This window comes from Theobroma cacao, chromosome 2 (assembly GCF_053813885.1).
Source record: "Theobroma cacao isolate CCN51 chromosome 2, ASM5381388v1, whole genome shotgun sequence".
Lineage (NCBI taxonomy): Eukaryota > Viridiplantae > Streptophyta > Magnoliopsida > Malvales > Malvaceae > Theobroma > Theobroma cacao.
The window spans coordinates 37,037,684-37,056,135 of record NC_142640.1 but is presented as its reverse complement, the minus strand read 5'-3'; the positions used below and the strand labels follow the sequence as shown (position 1 = coordinate 37,056,135).

At 32.8% G+C, this 18,452-nt stretch overlaps 1 protein-coding gene and 1 non-coding gene across 2 annotated transcripts; both read right to left on the bottom strand.

Annotated features, from left to right (window-relative positions):
- Nucleotides 1–7,351: 7,351 nt before the first annotated feature.
- Nucleotides 7,352–7,458, bottom strand: LOC148764217 (small nucleolar RNA R71). The gene has a single exon (XR_016024874.1). It is a non-coding gene; the product is annotated as a small nucleolar RNA R71 (small nucleolar RNA).
- A 6,265-nt stretch (nt 7,459–13,723) lies between these two features.
- On the bottom strand, nt 13,724–17,355 carry LOC18609257 (sodium/hydrogen exchanger (DUF1218)). Its single transcript, XM_007044283.3, has 3 exons — nt 17,115–17,355; nt 15,066–15,271; nt 13,724–14,111 (listed from the first exon to the last, which is right to left on the bottom strand). The coding sequence occupies exons 1-3, from the start codon at nt 17,214–17,216 to the stop codon at nt 13,844–13,846; spliced, it is 576 nt and encodes a 191-aa protein (XP_007044345.3). The 5' UTR covers nt 17,217–17,355; the 3' UTR covers nt 13,724–13,843.
- Between the last annotated feature and the right edge of the window lie 1,097 nt (nt 17,356–18,452).

The window sequence follows — 18,452 nt, the reverse complement described above, 5'->3', positions numbered from 1 at the left end:
AAAATTCAAGGAAACAAGTGAAAAAGGGTAAGATTTTTCAATTCTAGCTTGTGATCTACCTTTCCCATACATTCTTTAGCATTTTCCATGGTTGAATCACATGGTTTCATGATGGGTCTCTTGCTGGCCGGACATGGGAGAGGAGATTTGATGCTTGATTTGGTTAGATTTTAAGATATTTTAGTGTTTTTAGTTAGTTAATGATGTGTAGCATGAAAAACCAACATGAAAAATTCATTTTCTCCCATCACCCATCATTGGCCGAATTCTCCATGTGAAATATTGATGATGATTTTGATTTTATTTCAAGTGAATTGATGAGGAAATGATGAATTATGGTGAGAAAATCGAGTAGGAAAAATCATAGTGTTGATGCACTCACCATGGCCGAAATTTCTGAGAGAAAATGTGAAGATAATTTTGCTAAATTTTATACTATTTGACTTGTGTTTGATGGTTTGGAGAATTGGAAGAAAAATGGAGTTAATTGGAGTTGAATTGGACATATTGGCCAATTAATCGAGTGATAGATCGAATTAGGCCAATACCGTTTTATTTAGGTACACAATTGAATTTGTGTAAAACACCGTGTTTGGACGATAATCTGAACAATTTGCATTCCATTTCATGTATTCATGTAGTTTTATAACGATTTAGCACCAATGTGGTAAATTGCTTGATTTTACATTATGTCTAGGTAGTGAATCCTCCGATAAAGGCAAAAAAATTGTACCCGAGGATCGATAGTCGGAGTACTCTAAAAATTCGACTTAAGAAATAGTGAGTAACCTTATCATCATTTTAATTATCTAAAGTGGTCTTTTTATTCGATTTTGTGAATTTTATGGAAAATGAGTTTAAATGGTTAATTTTTAGATTTTATAAACAAAATGTGTTTAAGCGAAAAGATTTTATAAATTGTCTTGAAATTGAATGGTGGCTTTGAAAATAGAGTAACTGGAGACTACTTGATGTGTTGTAAATTTATGGTTCTAATTGATGGCTTATGATAATGTGTTGGCATGACTGGCTGGAATTGTGGTTTGTGAACTGTATGAATTGTTTGGTTTTACATTTACAGGCTGGGTAGTATAATATTAGTCATGTCATGCTGGCAAAATTTTATTGTATGGTGGGTTTAGCTTGCTTCAATGGGCTGGTTCTGTGGACCAGCCTATAAGAGGGGCACGGAATCCGGTTATATATGTACCTCAGTTGGAGAGGAGCGTAAGGTATCTCCTGAGGTATGGTTAGAGTTCAAGTCACGCCGAACCACCTCGTGATGATGAACTCCGCTAACTCCAAGGAACGACTATGTTTTCAAAATAAAAACATGATTTATGTATACATAAATTTTTAACAGCCTTGGCAGACTCGGTTAAATGCCTCGGCCAAGGTATTCTCGAGAATGATTTTGGCAAGAGCCAAGCTTTTAAGATACTCATTAGCCACATTGATTATTTTAATGAAATGAATATTTATGTTATGAAATACATATTAAGATGGAATATTTTAATCGTCTCCATTTACTCGACTTTAGATATTTTGGATGATGTTTGTTTACTCATTGGGATTATATAATCTCACCACCCTCTTTTCCACCCATTTCAGGCTCAGAATAGGCTGTAGATAGCTGATTTCATCGAGGCTACTATCGGATTTGCATCCTCCAAATTGTAAGTTCATAGTTTTTCTTACTTTTGGTTATTCGGGGGCTCACTGGTTATTGTAAATTAAATTAAATACTCTGGCTTACTGTGTTACAGTATGTATGAATTTATTTTGCTTTTACGTTGCAAATAAATTATTTACGTATAAGTCTAAAAATATTGTTTTATAAAAAAAAAGAATATTTTATTGAATATTTTTTTTATTTTATTTTATTATATCCAAATAATCATAATTTCATTTTAAATGAAGGTTTTAGATGTTTAAACTTATTTTTGATTATCAATTATGTGTTTTGTACTTGCATACTACATTTTTAGTGGATTTCAAAATTTTTAGGGAAAAATGATCAAAATGCCCCTGTGAGACAGAAATCATTTTTTTATTGTTTTAAGTTGGAAATAACTTAAAATCTTTTAGAATATGATATTTAGCAACAATTACTCACAAGGGGAATCAGAAACTGATATTAAAGCCTTGCGGGGTTCCGGTTGGCATTTCGAGTGATGAGTGTCTATTTGGACACCACGACGGTTGTCACGGGCTTGAAGGGAGTACCTGGTCGTGACAGTATCGATACATGCAAGGAATTTTATTGATGCCCTTGGTTATGTAGCGATACATTTCACACAGAATTCCTCCTGTAGCATTCTATTGAAAATGTATCAATACATACTTCATATGTATTGATACTTTCGCCACAAAATCCAACTTTTTGGGCAATTTCTTGAATCTAACTCATTCATATGCCTTTCTAGTATTGATGGATCATTCCTTAGGCTAAGGTTCTATCTAACTAAGCCAATATCACCACATTACAGTGTGAATAACATCATCAATACTCTTCTAGTCATAAACTAGGCATTTAAGCATAAATTATGAGGCAGAACTCATTCAATCATTTCTCTAACTCATTTATCTCATTCATTATAACATTCTAACTATGAGTGGGTTCGCCTTATTCCGGAGAATAATGGTTTAACACCCACTATTTTGGGTTCTTAGCGCGCTCTCGTGAATGGCATATTAGTCTCATCCACGATCTATCGAGTGGTCCCACCCCTTTCAGGCAAGTAGTGGACAAAGTCTTGACTATCGCCTGGTTCACCTTACGTGAACCCATGCTTAAAAACCCATAATCTTTCATCCTTATTTTAAGTGAGCATAAGTGCTTAAGAAAATCACAAAGCCTTTAAGATTTAATCACCGACAGAAAATCTAGACAATAAAATCATACTTTAAAAAACTAGAAATCAATATTTAAAGTTTCTAGAGCTTAAAAGTGTCGCCTTTTTCATAACAACTCAAAACCACATCATTTAATCATCATTTAATCATCAAAAATGACTATTTGAGTTAAAAATGAGTTGGAAAAGCTTAAGAGTTGGGCTTTTACCTTGCAAATGTAGTTGAGGGTTGCCAACCCTCGAAAAATATGGTATATTTATAAGCTAGGGTGTGAAAATACATTTTTATCCCTTTTATTTTTTTGAAATCGATGAAATGTATCGATACATTGGCCCATGTATCGATACATTTGATTCTAGAGAAAATGTAATGATACATTATGAATATGTATTGATACATATTCATCAGAAACCCTTTCTAGGTTAAATGTATCGATACATCATGAACATGTATCAATACATTTGAGACAGAATGTTGTTTCTGAGGCAGATTGCCTATAAAAACCTGCCTAACTTATTAAATACCATTTTAGTAAATGTCCTCTTTACTTTTTACTCTTCATTTACTTAAGATATTAATGTAAATAAGTAAACAACCCCCCATTTGAATTCAATAAAAATGTAAAAAAAAATCAAAATCCATAAGAATCAAAATCTAAATTTTGGTTTCAAGAACAAAATTGAAAAAGTTTGACTGAATTTAAATTTGTGGTTCCCATATACCATAGCAAATGTATTTTAAAAATTATGAAAAAATCATTTTTGATCATATAAAATTCAAGGGAATCATTACCACCATTTTTTATTTCCAAAAGATTGTTTTATAAAATCACATATTTTGACCCCTTCCAAACTTAGAAAATATTTTGCTTCAAAAGTGACAGACCACCAAAAGTGTCAATGAATTCTTTTAAAGATTAAAATTAAGTTTGATGTTCAAAATATGCAATCTATATGCTCACCGAAGGATTTTCTAACTTACCCTCTTACTCAAGGTTGGATTTCACAATTGTAGAAATGATGATGAACTAAATTTGTTTTCTAGGATTATGGTTTATTTCAATATGTAGATTGAATATATGATTTCTTTTTGCTTAGTATTAATGGATGTTGCATGGTTTATTCAATTCTATGCTTATTACTTTTCACTACTTGACCACCAGTTGATATGTACTGTGTTAGCTTTAAAATTATTGTAGTTTTGATTATGACAAAATGATCAAATTTGCTTGATCATTATTTGAGTAATCCTTGACAATTTCTTGAAATGATTTAACTCCCATACATTTGTTCTTATATAATTACAAGCTTGACTCTTGAAGTTATTGAACTATATCTATAAGCTTGTATGACTGAAGTATATGAGTGTTTATGATTCCTATTCATTAAAGTTTGATTTAAAGATTCAAGGAAAATCCGGATGCACTCATTAAGGGGGAGTTTTGATCATCTTTTTTAATGATGACCAAAAATGAGAGAAGAAAGACTAAGTTAAATTGAGTTTAATAGACTTCATGTTTAATTTATGTATGTGATGCTTCGTTATGGTTTTGTTGAATATTATGTGCTAGTTGCTTAGCTACTATAGACATTGTATATCTTGTTTAGCTATTGTGGATATTATAAATATTTTATTGCAAATCTTTAAAGAAAACTATATGCATTAACTAAGGGGGAGCAACTCATTATGCATAAAGATTTGAAGCATTCATATTGAACATAGACATTCCACTCTTGATCTAGAACTGTTTTGTCATCATCAAAAATAAGAGAGAGAAAATGTTGACTCCATTTGCTTTTGATGATAACAAAACATTCCCATTCATTGGTGTTTAATTATGTTGTTTTAAGTGTGCAGCAGAAAGTAAGTCAAGATGCTTATTTAGTTGCAAGATGGGTTAATTGGTCAAACAAGCAAACAAAAGAAAGAGCTTTAATGAAGACAGATTAGTCTTAATCGATTAACACAAATCTTTAATCAATTAAAGCAATTATAGGTGCTACACTAAGGACAGACAGAAAGGTCTTAATTGGTTAACATAAGGTTTAATTAGTTAAGCGGGTGCTAGATGCAAACTAGAAGCCTTTTAATCATTAAAGGAAAGGAGTTAACCAATTACAAATTAAAGATAAAGTGTCAAGAAGCACCAAATTTCAAATTCAAAATATTGATGACTGTCCAAGGCACCAAACCAAGAGATTTAAAGTTGAAGACTTCTTAATTGGTTGGAGCCCATTTTTATCAGCTAAGGATGAATGGAGAAAAGCTTTAATCAGTTAAAGGGAGCAGTAATCTGTTGAAAGGAGGCTAGCCAAGAATAGTGCTTGAAGGTGCTTGAAACAAAAAGTTGTTGATCAATTAAAGCTGCTATTAATTGGTTAACACAGAGAAACAGACTGTGAGAAAAAGAAGACTTAATCGACTAAGAAGTATGGTTAACCAACTAAAAGCTCACTGTCAGAAATTTGAATTTAAGCACAAAATGACAAATTAACAGCCAGAAATAGCTAGTTTCTGTCTCCAACGGCCAGAAGTGATTTTACAAGTATTTAAAGCCTCTTCAATAGTCAAAAATAAGATAGAGAAGTTATCCAAAGTGATTTTGAGCTTAGAAGACCAAAAACCTTCTCTTTACACTTATATTTCACTCCTATCCTTTGAAAAAGTGTTTGAGCTTAACTTTGTACATCTTGGATCAGCTAGGTGATTAATTGTACTTCATCTTTCTCTATTTCCTGTTTACTTAGAGTGTAAGAGATACTTTCAGGGGTTGATCAAGCTTGGGTTAGCTTGGTTGTTGTGGTAGGTTCTAACTAAGCCTTAGAAAAGTTAGTTTTGGGTTTTGATTGATCTCGGGAAAAATCATTGTTAAAGGTTGTGGCTAAGCCTGTGAAAAGCCATTTTTGATTTTGGTTGATCCCATGAAAAACTATTGTTAAAGGTTGTGACCGAGCTTGTGAAAAGTCATTGTAAAAACTTGGTGGAAGCTTGGGAATTTCATTGATTTTAGTGAATTGGTTTGAAAATCCTTGATTAGGAGATTAAAGTAGTGGATGTAGGTTAAGGGGACCAAACCACTATAAATCATTTTATTTTGTCTACCTTCCTTTATTTTCTTCTTACTTTTAGCACTTAAATCATTCCGCCAACAAGCTTTAAACTTCCATTTTCAAATTCCTTTAATTGGTTCTTTACTTGGAAGGAATTTTAGTGTCATTCCAAAAGTGCTATTTACACCCCTTTTAGCATGCTTTTTGGGACCAACATATTGGGCCTCTAAATGTAACTTGATGAAAAGAGTTTAGAATAAACCATTGTTTTGAATAGCCTATGTTCAATTCACTTCAGAGTTAGGTAATAGTTTCGTATTTAGGATAGACATATACCTAAATGACCTTAGGCAACAAAATTAGTACACGAACGTAATAAACCTTTTCTAATTAATTTACATAGACATATGGAGTTAGTTTTGCAAAGGTATGTGTGTAAGATCTCTACAGAGACTTGTACATAATATGGATTCTAGGTTAGCTTTGCACCCCATTAATCTAAGTTAAGGAGAGTGATTAAATTTAAATAAAATATTGAGAAACACCATAATCCTAGACTTTTGAATTAATATTTTTCTTAGTGAAATTATATTCCTCTTTATGTACTTAGTTTTAATAATTACTTTTCTCTTAATGAATCATTCAAAATCGAGTACTTGGATAGGATTAACTTTGTTATAAATTTAATACTTAGTAAAAATTGGTGCAAATTTCTATGGGAAATGATACTGAACTTGCCTTTATATTACTTTTACGGCCATGTGCACTTGCGTGTATTAAGCTGACAACAAGTTTTTGGTGTCGTTGCCGAGGATTGTTTTCCTATTTATCTTTATTGATATTAAATTAAACAAATTGTCTTAGAACAATCTTTGTCTTTTTTTTTTTTTGTGTGTTTTCAAGTATGTTTCAACGTTGTATGCACAAAGCACGAAACTTAAAAATAAAACCGTGCAACCCAAAGATTGAGAGGACATTTTGAAGACTGAGACAAGAAGGTCAACAAGGTTCTGTTTCTTCTAATACAATGGATGAACAATGAAGAGAATGGTAAGTCCAAGAAAACGTAGTTGAAGAAAATCAATCGTTAAGGGACTATGTCATTCCTCTAGTCCAAGGTATTCCATCAAGCATCAAAGGGCCAACCATTCAAGCAAATAATTTCGAGATCAAGTCGGCCATTATCACTATTATCTAGACGTGAGTCCAACTTGGGGGTCTTCCAAATGACGATTCAAATGCTCACATATCTAATTCCTAGAGATATGTAACACATTTATGCACAACGGGTCACTAATGACGCCATCCGGTCAAAATTATTCCTATTCTCGTTAAGGGACAAAGCAAATGTGTGGTTGAATTCATTACCCACGGGCTTAATCACAACATGGGATGGCTTTGCCTTGAAGTTCGTTACAAAATACTTTTCTCTGGTGAAGACAGCAAAAATGAGGAATGATATCGCTTCATTCATATAGTTTAATAGTGAGTCGTTATATGAAGCCTGGGATAGACAGAAAGATCTACTTAAGCGTTGCCCCCATCATGGTCTTCCGAAGTAGCTTCAAGTGTAGACTTTTTACAATGGATTGTGTAGTCAAGTTCGAGACACCATTGATGCAGCTGCTAGAGGAGTTCTTATGGGAAAGACTACCGATGACGCATATGATCTATTAGAAGAGATGGCATCAAACAATTAACAATGGCCATCGAAGCGATCCATGCACAAAATTAGTAGTAGTAGTAGGCAATACTTATTCTCTCTCAAGGTGAAATCTTTGGCAATATTAGTTAAGGAAATGACTTAAGCCATCTTTGGACTATTTAAGCCTTTCAAGCCTACCTTTGCATAAGTTTATCCCTAGTATACCCCTTTGAGCTGAATTTTCCTTTTCTTTGTTAAATGCATAATTTATTTAGCCAAGACTTTAAATAAATTTTCAATTTTGCACCATCCACTCTTAAGTATATATATATCATTTTAAGATGTGTAACGAGCTAAAAGTTGAATAAGGTAGAAAAGGTGGAGTTGTTGAAACTTTGGAATGAAGTTGAAGCTCTATATAGGTCCTCGAATGATTATGTGCTTAGAATGATTTGAGCCACATTATATTCCATATCCTACCTTGACCCTAGTCATACATTACAAGCTAATTAAAGTCCTAAGGATCCTTGATTAAGCATTAGTCTACATTAGTGAGAAAGAGATGAAAAGCAAACATATCGAACTCTAGCACTAATTTGAATTTTGTATGAGCATAAACTTATTCGAATTACATGATATTTATGGTAAAAAGATTGCACACACACAGAGGAATCCATTCAAGAATAACCTTGCATTTGAATTAAAATGTGAACTTGAATAGTATTTACGTTCTGCTTTAAGTTGAGAATTGGGATAACCTCTTATGAGGAAACTAAAGGTGATCATTGATTTGGTGCAACCCACTTCTAGTTAGCTGTGTTCTTCATTTATGTTATTTCCTCTTATTTTATCTTTTGCTTGAGTACTAGCAAAATCTTAAGTTTAGGGTGTGATAACTCTATTATATAGAGTTATTTTGTCACATTTTGGGTACTAAAATAGCTAAGTTCTTAAGTTTTAGGTTCAAATTTAGGTTGTTTTATTTGTTTTTCTTAATTTAGTTTAAATCAAGTTGAGTCAATTTAATTCAAATTGTTTTAGTTTAATTTTTTGTTAAAATATCTTAACTTTAGCTAATATTGATTTAGTCTCTTGTTTTTGAAGGTTCTCAAATGAAAAGGCCTTAATTGGTGATGAACCTTATAAGTATGGCTAAGTTCGTCTCTCATACATGTTGTAGTATTTCGAGCATAACTTTCAATCTAGAAGTCCAATTGACATTATTCTTAAGCCATCACAAGAAGAGGTACTGCAATAGAGTCTGCACAAGGTAGCCCATGGGAGCCAAGCTGTGGTGCCAAGATGCACAAGGCAACATACATGGACTAGAGAAAAGAGTGTCACAGCCATGATGAAGGAAGGCCATGGTGCCTAGAAGAAATAAGCCTCCATACTACCACCCATGAGTAGGGTGTCACAACGCTCAAGGAAGAGGGCCTCTGTGCTATGTAGTCACCACAAAATTCTACTTTTATGAATTTTTTAAAAATGAGGTTTTTGAAAGGCATTTAAAAGGACTTTTTCAACGGATTCAAGAGAGGCATTAAAAGCTGTTTTTCTAGAGAAAAAAGGCCATCAACTAAAGAAGAAAGCAAGGGAAAAATAAGAATATTGAGATTGGAAAGCATCAAATCTTAGTTTCTCTCTCTACTTTTGTTCTTATTTCACTTTCTTTGACTTGAATTGATGGTTAATTTTCTTTGGATGATGTTTTCAGTAGATATTATGAACTAATTTACTTTTTCTAGAATTATAATTAAACTCAACATGTGGTTCGAATTCCTTCTCTCTTTTGCTTATTATCAACGGAATATGAGTTGTTTATTCCAATCTTACGTTTAATGCTTTTAATTGCTTGATTACCAATTAGATTTATTTGGATATCTAAACACAACTTGATGAAAGAAGTTTAGATTAGGCCATGAATGGAATAACATGTCTTCAAATTCACTTAGTTGATTAGGTGTTTGATTTGCATATAAAATAGACATGTACCTATGTGTTGCATGTAGCTAAGATTAGAGCACAAACTTAATGAATCTTTCTTGAATTAAATTTACATAGATATATAGTAAATTAATTGAGAGAGATATTTTTATAAAAACCTCGATAAAGACTTATAAATAAATTGAGACTCTAAGTTTGGAACTCAATCTATTGAAGTTTCAAGAGAAAAATAAGATTCTAATGAAGTGTTAGGGGATATTATAATCCTAGGCTTTTTATTAATTGAATTTTCTAATGAAGTTTTGCCCATCACATTTTAGATTGAATTTATTTATTATTTGGTTTTAGCTTTACTTTTGATTAATCAATTTAACTCTATTGTTTGAATAAAATTAGGTTGTGTTAATTTTAGTATTTAGCAAAAGTTGGTATAATTCTTTATGGGATTCGACACTTTACTTACTATTATATTACTTGTTATGATACGTACACTTGCATGATAAAATCGACAATAGAGCTAAGTAAAGAAAATGCAAAAAGTAAAGAGTACTTAGCCAAGTTTTAATAGAGGTTTAGTCTTTGATACCTATGTCCTCTCCCTTGATAGCACAAGGAGTTCAAATCCACTATCAACTGCCTTTTTAACACAAGTTAAAACACAACCTTTGCAAGCCACTACCTTTCAAGAATCAATCACAACCTCTACAAAAGTCACTTCTTTTTTAGGATCAAGCACAACCTTTAAAAACAAATGTCTTTTAAAGATTAAGCACAACCTTTCTACCTTTTCAATAGAGGTATAACCAAACTCTACCTTTTCAAGATGAGGTATAACCTTTAACACTACCTCTTACGTGAGTTATAACCAACAACAATGAATTCTAGGAAGTATATGAAGCTTAATACCTCTAACAAGGCTAGTAAGTAATTTAAGTGCAAAACGATGAGAGATTTCTAAGTGGTAAGGACTGATAAAGGAATGTTTCAGCTCAAAGGATTGTGAAGATGAAGAAAGTAATGAAATTGCTGTGATATCTACTTTTTTTCAAATGAAAGATAAGATTTTTCAACTTTTCTTGCTTTTTGCTCTCTCTTTGTTTTCTTCTTTTTCTCTTGTTGCTCTCTTCTTGCCCTTTTCTTACCCTTGATATGCATTTCCAACAGGTATTTAGAGGCCTTGAAAGAATTTACCCATTGGGGTAAATTTGAAATGAGTTTTTAAATGTTTTGGCCAGCTGGATCAAGTTTATCGTACTTGAAGAATTGATTCTTCCATATTGAGAATCGATATCAACTTTAGTATGATGGTTGACATAACTTACTTCTTGTGCCTAAGGTGTTGATTCTTCTATGTCACCTTAAAGTCTAGAACTTTTTGTTTCTTGAGAATCGATTCTTTATTTTCAGGGTGTCAATTTTTCTTAGCTTGATTCAAAGCTTGCACCTTTCTAGTTTTCCTAAGAATCAACCTTCTTTTTCACTAGGTGTCGATTCTTCTTTATAGTCAAGCACCAAAATTTAATTTTGAAAATGGTTTTTGACGTTCTATTCTTATCCATTCACCCATTTATTTCTTTTTCTCCAAGTTTGTGATTTTTTTCTTTGGAGCTTTAGGAATTGACATCTACTTCTCTGAAAATTGATTCTTCTTTTCAGACTTGTGCTTGTTGACTCATCCTCTACTTGGAACTATTATCTACGTCATGGAGAATCAATTCTTTCATGCTTGAACTTCATCAATTTGCTCTTTATTTCTCTAAAATCAATTCTCCCTCTCTAAGTTGTCGATTCTTCTTTTTTCCAATAACTTCTGCACTTTCTAGAATTGACTTTTTCTTTTTAGAGAATCAATTCTTCCTATAAGAAGAAAAATAGATTTTGCTTTCTATATAGTTGAGAATTGATTCTTTACTTTCAAAAGGTCAATTCTTAAGGCTAGTAATTTAGAGTTTGAGTTTTTCTAAAAGATATTTCTTTGCATAATTGACTTCAAAAGTTTTGAGGATTTGCTTCAAGTTTAAAAACATTTTCTAACCATTTTCAAAGTATATTTAGATTAATCAATTTTGTCATTTCAAAATTAAGGTAAAGCTAACATTTATTAATATGTTTATACATGTTATATCAATATTTAATGGCTTATCCATGTAATGATATAGATACATTGACCATCATTTAATTATTTAAATTATCTATATTAATTTAATATTTTAGTATTGATTTTTTATTTATAATCAGTTATTTGATATGATGAATTAAATTTGTTTTTGGAGTTGTTAACTTTTTATGCTAATATATAAGATGAAGATGCAATTTGTATATACTTACTTAAGCATATTAAGTTCTGGTCTTTAGCCTCCAAATTAAAGACTAAAACTCTTATTTGTGGTTCTTAATTTTTCAAATTATTATAAAGATTAATGAAAGTCTGTACTACTACCTTTTTCATCAAACGTTTTATTTTCAATATCTAAATTGAGCAAAAGATTAACATTGTCTTGAGTTTAGGGTTTGCTTTTAATTTCATTATTATTTTTTTTATTGTTCAGTTACCTATCTTAAAATTTTCAAAAGAAATGGTAGTGGTAGTAGAATATTATTATTATTATTATTATTATTATTATTATAAGGAAAGAATAAATATCAATTAAACTAACAATCAACTATTCAACTTATTTATTCATAACAAAAGAAGAAATTGGAGATAAAAGAGACACAAAAAACTATTTTGATTATTTTTAGAAGTCGATTCATAATTTTCATCAACACTTTAATTACAAGATTGTCTACAAGTACAAATTTGATTTGTTTTTTATTTAATCTAATTTAGGGTATAGAAAGTTAATAATTTTAAACTTAATGAATGTAAGAAAATTAAAAAAATAAAATGAGCAGTCTTGTCGACAAAATGATTTCTTATATGGCTAGAAAGGCAATTAGATTTCGATATATCAAGGTGTATCTAATATATGTCAGGGGAGGCCATTCGGCTTTCTTTTTTTCCATGAATTTGCTCATTTATGTTATTAAAATATCATAAAATTCTTTTAAAACTAAACTTGGCGTGGTTAATAAATTTGTAGACACTATTATATTACAATATAATAGATAAATAATCGTAAATTTAAGCAAAGCAAGCTGTCTTAGCTTAGTTAATAAAGTGCTTGTTATTTAGCAAGGGGGTGTGGGTTTAATTTCCATACTTCGGATTTTTCTTTTACTAATTTTACAACCGATTAATTTGCTAATTGAATCTATTTAACCCACTTAATCAACTTTTTAAACTCAATTAAATACTTCAATCAAATTTTATTAACTAAATAAATTAAATTAATTTTAACCAATCCTTACACACTCCTGTATCCAAGTGTTTTTGCGTGCAAAAGATAAGAAATAACATAGAAGACAAAAATCACGGAAAAATTTTTTTCCTTTACCTTTTGTGTTGAATACAAGATGAAAGTACTGCCAGATAAGAATCAATGAAAGATCTACACGGGCATGGAACAGATTGACAGCAGGCATCTGTCTCAGACATGAAGTATGGCTCTTAAAAACTTGGTCTAATAAATCAACGACATGAATTGTCATTTCACTTCGTCAAGAGGAAATAAGGAAATGACCTATGAATATGACCCCAAACCAGAGTTGCCTGTAATAATTTAGGGGACGCAAATTTGTCGTGGAAGGCCAGTCTATACTTTGACCACCCATAGGCACCGCGTGCTTGGATCAGAACACCGTCGTACTAACTGTAGTACATGGTAGTGCTAACTTAGTCTGAAAATGATTATGGAGACCGATCCTATCCTTACCAATTAGAAGTTGCCTCAATTAATAACTTGATCGATTTGATAAGGGATACCATCCCTTCATTACTAACAAAAAGTCGTATTGAATGACAAGTTCATCCACCTTGATAGTCAATGTTTCATCCGCAGCCACTTATTTACTCGTACTACTCCTGTGAGACGCCATACACTTGAGACTTGAGAGACTGAACATCCTACTCGTTTATCTCAGAACGAAGCAAGTTGCAAATATTGTTCATGTGAACATTCTAGTCGATTATCACTTGGCCAAGAGGGATGGCTGGCATCCAAGGTTAAGGCCAGGCTCATGACAATGCATACTCGGTGTCTTTGATCTGACCACAGTGTTCTCAACAAATTTATATCTTCATCCGCCCTTCAATTGACACTGAACATTCATAACTACGCTATAATGTCACTAGAAAAAGCACTAGCATATCAATATAGTTTTTTAATACAATGGCAATCAAACTTACATGGAAACAAGAAGCAAAACTCATCTACACCTGGTCTGTCATTTATTAATTTAAAATTTATGCATAACCAGTCATCCCAACGGTTGAACTTGCACGATTTGCCTTGTGAGCAGGCGCTGCTGTGGTTGCCTTGGTAACATACATGTAGTAGTATACGTTGAGAATCATTGTTGCAACTACAAAAACTGCTCCTGCAACAAAGACACCTTTCCTCAATGTTTCACAGGAGAAATTCTGGGCATAAATCATTCCTCGATACTTGGTGTGGTAAGCATTCCTTGTTGCACCGGCAATTAGACATGCTTCTGCAACCAAGAAAGTCAACCTGCAAATGCAAGTCCATGAAGAATTAGACGGGAGAAAAGATATCTCCAAAAGTGTTCTATGTAGCACCAACAATAGCCTTCTCAAAACAAACAGGATATGCACAAGGCAAATAGTGACAATTTAAATTTCAGTCTATTCAGGCTAGGGGCAGAGCCAGCCAAGTTTTGTTTGGAGGGCCAAAGACGAAGAGGACTCCATATAAACAATACCATATAACATTGAGAGAGGGACAAAATTACAAACAATTGTCCCCTGACAAATCATATATCATGATCACTAACATCAATACCTGTTACACAACAAGCATAATGTAAAATAACTATTGGAATACAATTATATATGACCATTCATGATCAGATTATATGTTTTATCCATCAAATCAAAAATAATTTATTCAACTATAATACCATTTGATTCCTTAAATGAGAACTAAGAATGAAGATGATCAAAGACCAATAAAACTTATATTATAAGCTTTAAGTCCTAGACCCCTTAATTTGAAAGGATGGAAGATGGTGTCTAACTTTGAGCACCATTAAACCAATTAATTTATCAAAAGTTAGAGAACACTCTTGAGAATGTAGCAAATATATAGTAAAAAAAATAAAAATTTTAAAAATTTAAAGAGGCAGGGGGGGGGGGGGGGGGGGGGGCGCGGGGGATAAACTACCCTTGCCCCCTGTACTCAGCGATACATATGAGCACAAAGCCACAAACATAGACAACAGGCAACCTAGCATGAAAGACAATCAATGAGATTCAAACATAAATCAATTCATCAAATGATAGAGAAGCAAATAGTATGACACATCATCACTTGGATTTTACTAAAATAAGTGAGCACAGAGCGTGCAAAAAATTGGACAGCCAGCATTCAGATATGAGGAGCTCCTGTTTATTTTTAATGAGTGATGAATGAACATTTTGCATTATGTCAACCTGAAATTCTTACCATGATGAAACAAAATAGATGATGGACCAAGCTCGATCACTGCCTGGGGCTAAAGGTCTCCCAAAACACATGCACTTCGTAACACCCATCAACAGTGATTCACCTGAAAGAAGAAACAAGAAAGCACCTACTCCATAGCCAGTGGCAACATCTGAATTGTAGACACAATATGTAGTATTTGATATGTCATCTTTAACTATGGTGCCCTGTAATGCAGCAAAACAAAGGTTAAGTTCATAAATTAAGTCAATGCATATTAAGTGCACAGATATAGACAACAGAAAATCTTATACTTAGTTCTTTTATTCAGGACGTGAGATGTCAGCATGTATATTTTCCTTGGTATGATGTTGAATTAATTACTTATTAAACAAGTACCCATCAGTGTGCTTCATTAGGTACCATGCACAAAAAATTTTGAGCCTTACAAAAAAGCTGCCCTCGATATTAACCACAAATAGAGATTCCTCATAATCAATGTGCATAAGACCATTCACAATTCCAGTTGGCATTCCCTTAAAAAAAACTGACCATATTTCTGCCTAAATCAAATACCCATCACTCTGGAACTAGCCAAGCACAAATATACACATGTTTCTGACCATATATATTCAGCCACAATTTATAAAAGTATCAATTTATACATACCCAGCAATTGTATGATGCAGGTGCTGGACAGTTACTGCATCTAATGCGGTTGAAAGAAGCAATGTAGCCTAATCTACATTAGGATAACGTAGGTTCACATATATATGCCACTTACTTCATATTGTCAAGCTTTTTCTCTTGGTATCTTGCATCAATATTAGCAAGCATATGGCTCTTTGAAGGAATTGGAGTATTACTAGCTCAGTAGAATATGAACAAGTAAACTGAGGTGCTATTCTGTTATTTACCTTTTTGTTAAATATGCTTAGTCATGCTATAGTTAACAAATTTCAAGAAGCAAGAAGTTAATTTTCTGAAAGTGTCAGTTGCACAAAAAATGATTTTATATTTCCTTCTCTTTGGTGAGTATTTAAAGTTAGTCTATGGTGGCTTATAGGAATAAAAATCAAAGAAACAATTACTATTCTTAGACATTGCCGATCTGATGTATCGCCAAGAAGGGCCTACCACCATGTGTGCTTGTACAGCAGTCACAGCTGTGGCAGATCAAATACTGTATCAATTACAGGCAACAGCAGAAACCCGCCATGGGAATTCCCCCAAATCAAAAATGCATACCGATTCCATTCAAACAAGGTTCCATATACAACTAAGCATACGTGGCATATATGTCTGTTAACCTCTGCCATTTCATGTGGTGTTTTTTGAGTAGGCAAAGCCATGTTCTCGTGGTCAAGAAGGTAACCATTATAAAATGTTATCAGCGACATGCAATACCTAGATATTGAGATAGTTATCTGATTCTGGCCTACTGATACGAAAAAATCAACTTGGGGACATTAACAAATAACAATTCTTTTGGTGCACAAAATACTATAAGGTACAATGGGGGAAAAACTTAGCCCATTCAATTAGAAATGGGAAATTGAGACGCTCCAAGAAGGAGCTTCTCTGTTTTGCTAAAACTGGATTTAACTTTTAAACATTTTATGTTAGATCAGGCACATGTTCACATTGATTTTCAGGGCCATGACAGGGATGAACAAAAATATCATCACTAGAAAGAACAAAAAACATATTTTAAGAGTAAACCAATGACCTTAATTAATGATAGTAAAGGTAGCTCTTCGACTAAAAAATTGAAAACAGAATATAATAACATATAGAATTACTCAAAACTAAAACATAATTTAATAGCAAAAACCCAAAACTTAAAAGCAAACCATCATAACAAAAACCCAACAAAATTCACTCGGAAACCCACAGATCTCTACATATCACACTCAGAAAAGCCTTATTTCCTTGTGAGCTCAAACCATCAGACAACCAAAATGCAACCACTAAAGAAAGATGAAAAGTAGAGAAGATTAGAAGTTCAGTACGAGCTATTTGAGCTGAAAAGAGTTGAAAAGTGGAGAAGCTGGTAAAGAATGGGCTTACAACGCTTCTTCTTCTCTCAGCAGCAATGGCGAACCCAAATGCCACCAAGCTAAGGACCACCACCAAAAGGTGCACCAGGGTCGAGCCCTTTCCTTCTCCCATCTCTGCTTTGAGTCCAGAGAGAGCGAGCGAGAGACGATTGAAGAGTGAGCAAAGAAAACGGCCTTGTTTAGCTGCTTGCTTTGGTTGGAAGGGGAAATGCAAGAGTTATTACTATGAGCAAAGCAAAGTGAGCGTCCCGACTTACTTTGTAAGCGGAATACTGGAAAAGCAGTGAAAGGCAACTTTTTCAAAAAGCGCCCAGCTTTAGACCCACGCCCATTTTCCTCCTCGTTTCACCACGCGCCAGTCCGAAACAAAGAATGACTTGCATCGGGTTATTGCCGAATTCGCGTTCACCTCAAATTAGGATAATTTTAAATTTTATTATTTCGATTCTGAATTATTTTTCAGTTCAATCTTTTCAAATTCCGTTACAACATGTTGGTCTTAAGTAAATGTACTAGAAGGGGTGAATACATTTTTTAGTGCTTACTAAAATTAACTTCTAATTGGAAACAATTGTAAGATAAAATAAAGATTTAAAAAAGAATAAAAAACTAAAAAATAGAGCAAACAATCACATAAGAATTTATAGCGGTTCGATTCAAGACCTACATCTACTACCTTGATTGTTCAATTAAGAATTTTTCAAACCAATTACTATAAACAGTGAAATTCACAAACTTCTACCAAACTTTACAATAGCTTTTACCAAGCTAAGTCAAAACCTTTCACAATGGTTTTTATCGAGATCAACCAAAAGCCAACAACTAACTTTTCTAAATTAAATTAGAACCTATACACTCAATCAAGCAATCCAAGCTTGAATAAATTCCCTTAAAGTGTTTCGCACACTCTAAGCATACAAGGAGAAGAGAAATAAAGGTATACCCATGATCACTGACTTGATTTAAGTAGTACAAAGTAAAGTGCTTGAATCTTTTACAAGGATAGGTGTGAAGTGCAGAAGAATGTAGAGAGTTTTTGCTAGTTTTTGAGCTCTTTTTGTTCTTGGAAGCCTTGATTACTTTTTTAGTCGTTGTAAGCTTCTTAAATACTTAAAAAATCAGCTTTGATAGGTGTTAGCCAATTTTTTACCATTGGAAATAGTTTGGTGGTAGTTTTGGCCATTAATCTATCTTCTAGTGCTCAATTCAAAATTTCTGACAAAATGATCTTAGTTGACTAACTGCGCTCTTAGTCAACTAAGTCGTTTCTGTTTTCTGATCCCAAATTTTGGCAGTGAGCACTTAGTCGACTAACTTCCTTCTTAGTCGATTAAGTTGTTTTTGTTTT